The sequence below is a fragment of the Saimiri boliviensis genome, chromosome 6 (genome assembly GCF_048565385.1).
Source record: "Saimiri boliviensis isolate mSaiBol1 chromosome 6, mSaiBol1.pri, whole genome shotgun sequence".
NCBI classification, from domain to species: domain Eukaryota; kingdom Metazoa; phylum Chordata; class Mammalia; order Primates; family Cebidae; genus Saimiri; species Saimiri boliviensis.
In genome coordinates this window covers 76156239-76161428 of record NC_133454.1, presented here as the reverse complement: position 1 = coordinate 76161428, position 5190 = coordinate 76156239, and the positions used below count along the sequence as shown (strand labels likewise).

The following is a 5190-nucleotide window of genomic DNA, read 5'->3' as shown; positions in this document are numbered from 1 at the left end:
TGTGTGGCTTCTTATACCTATACCACACCATCAACCCCATTACCCTGTGCCTCATTTATTTATTTTTTTTGAGACAGGAGTTTCGCTCTTCTTGCTCAGGCTGGAGTGCAATGGCACAATCTCAGCTCACTGCAGCCTCCACCTCCTGGGTTCAAGCGATTCTCCTGTCTCAGCCTCCTGAGTAGCTAGGATTACAAGCATCCGCTACCATGCCCGGCTAATTTTGTATTTTTTACTAGAGATGGGGTTTTGTCATGTTGGCCAGGCTGGTCTTGAACTCCTGACCTCGGGTGATCCGCCCACCTCGGCCTCCCAAAATACTGGGATTACAGGCGTGAGCAACTGCGCCCGGCTGTGCCTCAGTTATGATCTTGCTCCAAAGGTCTCCTTGCCCTGCTTGCTTGGAAAGAAGAAAGTAGGACAGTCACATAGGGGTTTGGAGTCCAAGTCTCTTATCTTTATTTATTTTTTTGTTTTATTTACTTTTTTTTTTTTTTTTTGAGATGGAGTCTCTTTGTTGCCCAGGCTGGAGTACAGTGGTGGGATCCCAGCTTACTGCAACCTCAGCCTCCCAGGTTCAAGCAGCTCTCTGCCTCAGCCTCCCAAGTAGCTAGGATTACAGGTGTCCACCACCACACCCAGCTACTCTTTAACAGACTGGCGGGTTCAGGTCAGGTCGCACCAGCAGTACAGGGTTCCTGGCTGAGCAGCACAGGCCTGGGGCGACAGCTTAGCTGTCTTATCTGCCCAGGGCCCTGTCAATTTAGGCCTCTACTCCACCGCACAGCAGCCTCAAGGCAGTCTAGATCATGGGCACAGGCAGCCAAACCCCCACCTATATCCAGCTAAACCAGCTCCAGGAAAGGAGAAGGTCCTGTTTCCCCAGCATCCTTGGGGCCCAGGGACTGGTTCTTCCACTGGATGATCTTGCCTGGTTGAACCACAGCAGCAATTGGGCTTTTTCATCCTTTCCTGCATCAAGAACTTTCCCAACTGGGGCCCTAGCAAAACAGTGGCCTTGGCCACAGGCCCTGGGCCTCTGGGAAGCTCCCACCTGGCACCAGGTGGCGGCACAGAGCAGGGCTGTCAGCACGGCCAGAGAGCTGGGCACAAAGAGTAGCCAGACGGCAGGGCGTGCCACAGGGCTCCGAGGGCGGGTGGCCCTTATGGTAGAGAAACCAGAAGGTCTGGAAGAGTTGCATGTCACCCCGCATGCGATATACCAGGTTGTGCCAGGCCTCAGGCAGTGCGTTGAGCAGCCCATAGGTTTCTCGAGCCCTGTAGAGAAGCTGCCAGTGCGGCATAGCTCCTGGTATGTTCGCCTCGGTCAGGTTGAGGATGTAGGTCTCATGGTCCAGGACCACATGAGAGCTGCCGGAGTAGTTTCCATCTATTTGGTACACACGGTAACCTGCAAGGAAGCGGGTTTGACTGGAGGGGAAAGGAGCAAGGGCAGCTCCAGGAAGGGGCCACACATCCTGCCCACACTTTGCAGCCTCTAGCTCCAGCCTCCTTCCTCTGTCCCACCAACTCCAGGATAAGGGAGGCTCCCTTCTGCCTCACTCACCAGGATTAAGGCCGATGTAGGTAGTGGCACTGGGTGCCAAGAAGGCTACAGCCAGAGGCCGGCTCAGAGTCTCTTCATCATAGAAGACCTCAAATTCATCCACATGAGTGTGGCCAAAGAACTGACCAGCCAGGGTGTTCTCATACCTGGCCAGAAGACACTACATTCAGAAGATTCTAGGATGGGGTAGGAAGAGATCTGGGGAGACAGCATGCCCTTTTTCTCCAACCTGCTCAATTGAAGAGGCTCCCCACGCCATGGGACAGCAGAGATGGTGAGACGCCCAAGGGAATTTTCAGCCTTCAGACACCCTGTCCCCAGTCCCACCCTCATCTCCCTCCTACCTGGCTATAATTCGGTAATAATTCCAGCTCCAGCTCTTCAGACAATGCCCTGGGGGAATGTGGCCAATTATATGCACCTAGTAGGGAGAGTTAAGGATGGTAATCAGGGCACCCAGGGGTCCAGACAACCCTGGCTAGAGAGAGGGGGATTGAATGAAGGCTTTCAACCATGACCATGAACCGAACTCCCAGGGAACACTGTTGTTGGGAATGTCAGGAAAATCAAACTTCTCTGCCCAGAGGGGCTTCAGCTCAACAAAAGCCTACTTGTTCCCCAGCACCACCGTGTTCCCACCACTCTCTCTCACTTTGTCTCCTCGATCCTCAGCAGCCTGAAGCTCCCCAACCAGCCACTGGAGCTGTCCTGCGGGATCCGTGGAGTTGATCAAGAGCCAGAAATTCTCACGGGAACAAAAATTCATATTGAGAGAGATGAGGCGGAGGCCGGGGTATGGGGAAAGAGCATAGAAGCCCCCGATTCTGAAACAAAGTAAACATGAGAGGTCACCACTTGTTCCAATCCTGATCCTGCATGCTCAGTCCTGTGCTGGGCATTTGGGTGGAGGGTAAAAGCAGACATGACATCTTCTGCACTTACAAGGAGCTCACAGTCTAGCCAGAGACTCAACAGTTCTTATTATTAGGTCTGTGTGACATAAAAGAAAAGCTCAGAGGGCTGAGGGCTCCAGGAGTATGGGGGAGGGATAACAGTGAGCTAGAATGGGAAGCGAGGGCCACACAGAGGGAAGATGACATGGGATGGGTAAGGTGGGAAAAATTGGAGCAGTTTAAAAAAAGGGGAAATCATTTCCAGAGGGCCAACATGAGCCCCAGACAGCTGGGGCATGGAGAGGTTATACTGCCAGACCTTTGAAGGAGGGTGGCTGGAGATAAGGGATGGCTGGGAGCAGGAACTCATGCCTGTGGTCCCAGCACTTTGGGAGGTTGAGGGGGGAGGATCACTTGAGGTTAGGAGTTTGAGACCAGCCTGAACAGCATAGCAAGATCTGGTCTCTACAAAAAATAAAATAAAATAAAATAAAATAAAATAATAGCCTGATGTGGCAAAAGGGTAGAAAGGAAAGGTGGAGTCAGATTAGGGGAGCCAAGTGAAGAGCACTAAGGACTCATGCTAGAGCAATCAGAGACAATGCCCCAGGTTCCCTTCTCCCTTCGCTTTCATTCACTTTTCTTTGCCCTTCCTGGGTTTCCATGGATGGTAGGTACCTGAGGGTGCGCAGGGCTTCAGCAGGCAGCCAGTTCTCCCAAGCCTTGGCCATTGCTTCATAGAGCCAGCTGGAGGAGTGATTGCCCTCAATGAAAGGGGGAGGGAAGCTATTGACTGGTGTGCTCTCATGGTTGCCCACAGCAGGGTACACTGGCACAGGCCCCAGAAACTTCCTCACGAGGGCTGTGATGGTGGTTAGGGCCCGCAGTTGGTCCTGACGAGTCTGGTGCCAGACATCATGGGCGGGGATGTCTCCTGTCCAGTATACCATATCAAAAGGGCCAACTGGGCCCAGCCCACTCAACAGGCTCTCCAGGGTCCTCAGGGGCAGGTCACACTTGCTGTATTCACCCCAGTATCCAGCACCCGGCCGGGAGGCAGGCGGCCGTCCAGAACCCCGGCGGCAACACAGTGGGTCAGCACAGTCAGGGTCCATGCCCTCCAGGTAGTCATGATCCCAGTGCAGATCAGTGAGGAAGAGGACACGGCTGACAGGGGCACCTGGGGCTGGGGGGCCGGGGGGCTTGGGGGGCGGCTTCGGCACAGTGGGCAAAGAAATGTTCCAAGATGAGAAAATGTCCCAGTGCCCACAGGTGGAGCCCAGCAGCAGGCCACAGGCCTCAGATGGGCTCAGCACTGAGCGTCTCCAAGCCTCCACCATGTCATCCTCAAAGAGATGGACAATGGATTGGCACACAGCAGGAGGTGCTATCTTCAGCAGATTGCATAGCTTGATGGCCACGGAGCCCACACGAGCCACATTGGGTTCCTTCTGTGGTGGGAGGAATGCATGGTGAGAAGTCAGAGGCAGAGCAGAGGGACCAGGCCAACCCCTGGCCACCACCCCTTAGGCCTCTATTTCCAAACTGGGGCTGGGCAGGACTCAGTGCCACCATGGTGAAGAAAGCTCAGTACACACCTTTGCCTTCCAGACATTGCCCTGTAACTCAGGCAGCACCAGGCCATTGCTCCCTCTTTAGCTAAGCGGCCTGTGGCATTTAAGGTCTTCGCTTGACAAGCTGACTTTCTCAGGCTCTGTCTGCATTCTTTTCTTACTTCACAAAGGTCACAATGGGGTGGTGGTGGCATGTAGCCATGGGTGTCCCCAAAGGGGAGCAAACCCAGTGACGGATGGTAGATGCCACCCTCTCCATCAGGGATGCATTCTGACCCCAGGGCGCCAGCATTAGCCCCAGCCCCCAGCCCCAGCACTCCCTTCGGCCTCCTCTACTGCAGCCCCTTCAGTGCTCACCTTCAGCCCAAGGTTGATGACGGTGAATAGACCTTTGCAGACTGGGCAGGTGAGGTTCCCCCACCCAAAGACATCTCGGAGCTGGGGCACTACGCGATGTAACCTGGCAGGATGGCCTTGGGCAGGAAGAGGGTGAGCCTCTGCCGGAGCCCAGAGAAGCAGAGAGTCAGGCAGAGCCAGCGCGAGCGCCAGCACCAACACCAGGCCCATCCAAAGGAGTCCGGGGGCTCCGGAGCTCCTGTCTTGTCCCTGCTCCCGGCCGGACCTGAGGCAGTTCTGGCGGGGTGACGCTTCGCAGCGGGGCATTGTCGGGCTTCCTACACGGGGCTGGTTCTCTGTCCCGTCCCCACCGGCCTGGGCCCTGGCTGGCCCTCAGGGCCCGGGGCTGCGCTGGGGACGCGCGATCGCCCTTCCCTGTGGTCGGCTGACTGCTCCGCGGCCGGCTGCACAGCAGCTCCGCCCCTTCCTCTTCCTACGACTCGCAGCGGCTGATCCCCCGGCGGCCGGCACCTGTCAGCGCCGCGGAGGCTGAGCGGGCGGGCGCGCCCGGGACCGCCCCGATCCCGCCCCCTCTCCCCGCCCCGCCCTGCCCGAGAGCGCGCCCGCCTTGAGGGTGGGGACGCTCCCGGCCGTCATCTGGGGCTCCGCCTTGGGGTCACAGCCGCGGGAGGCTGCGCCAGCCGCCGCGCTCGGGCGCTGGGGCTCAATGTGATGTGGCGGGTGGAAGGCGCCTCCTTTGTCCGAACCTGCGTTCGGATTCCTAGAATAGCTGCCAGACTGACCCCGGCATTTAGTTCAG

General features: G+C 56.7%; 1 protein-coding gene across 2 annotated transcripts; it reads right to left on the bottom strand.

Annotated features, from left to right (window-relative positions):
* Positions 1-435: 435 nt before the first annotated feature.
* SMPD1 (sphingomyelin phosphodiesterase 1) lies at positions 436-4905 on the bottom strand. 2 transcript variants are annotated; one of them, XM_003919763.4, is made up of 6 exons: positions 4392-4905; positions 3139-3911; positions 2220-2391; positions 1912-1988; positions 1568-1713; positions 436-1411 (listed from the first exon to the last, which is right to left on the bottom strand). In XM_003919763.4, exons 1-6 carry the CDS (start codon positions 4695-4697, stop codon positions 1002-1004), a joined length of 1884 nt encoding a protein of 627 aa, XP_003919812.1. In that variant the 5' UTR covers positions 4698-4905; the 3' UTR covers positions 436-1001. The 2 variants fall into 2 exon arrangements, with proteins under 2 accessions (XP_003919812.1, XP_039326470.1); XM_039470536.2 differs by lacking the exon at positions 4392-4905 and having other exon boundaries at positions 3099-3362.
* Positions 4906-5190: the final 285 nt, after the last annotated feature.

Coding starts and splice junctions, on each gene's coding strand:
- SMPD1 (XM_003919763.4), bottom strand. CDS start 4,697: ATGCCCCGCTGCGAAGCGTCACCCCGCCAGAACTGCCTCAGGTCCGGC. Junction 1,989..2,219: donor CTGAGGATCGAGGAGACAAA/GTGAGAGAGAGT, acceptor TCTCCCTACTAG/GTGCATATAATTGGCCACAT. Junction 1,412..1,567: donor CTACATCGGCCTTAATCCTG/GTGAGTGAGGCA, acceptor GCTTCCTTGCAG/GTTACCGTGTGTACCAAATA.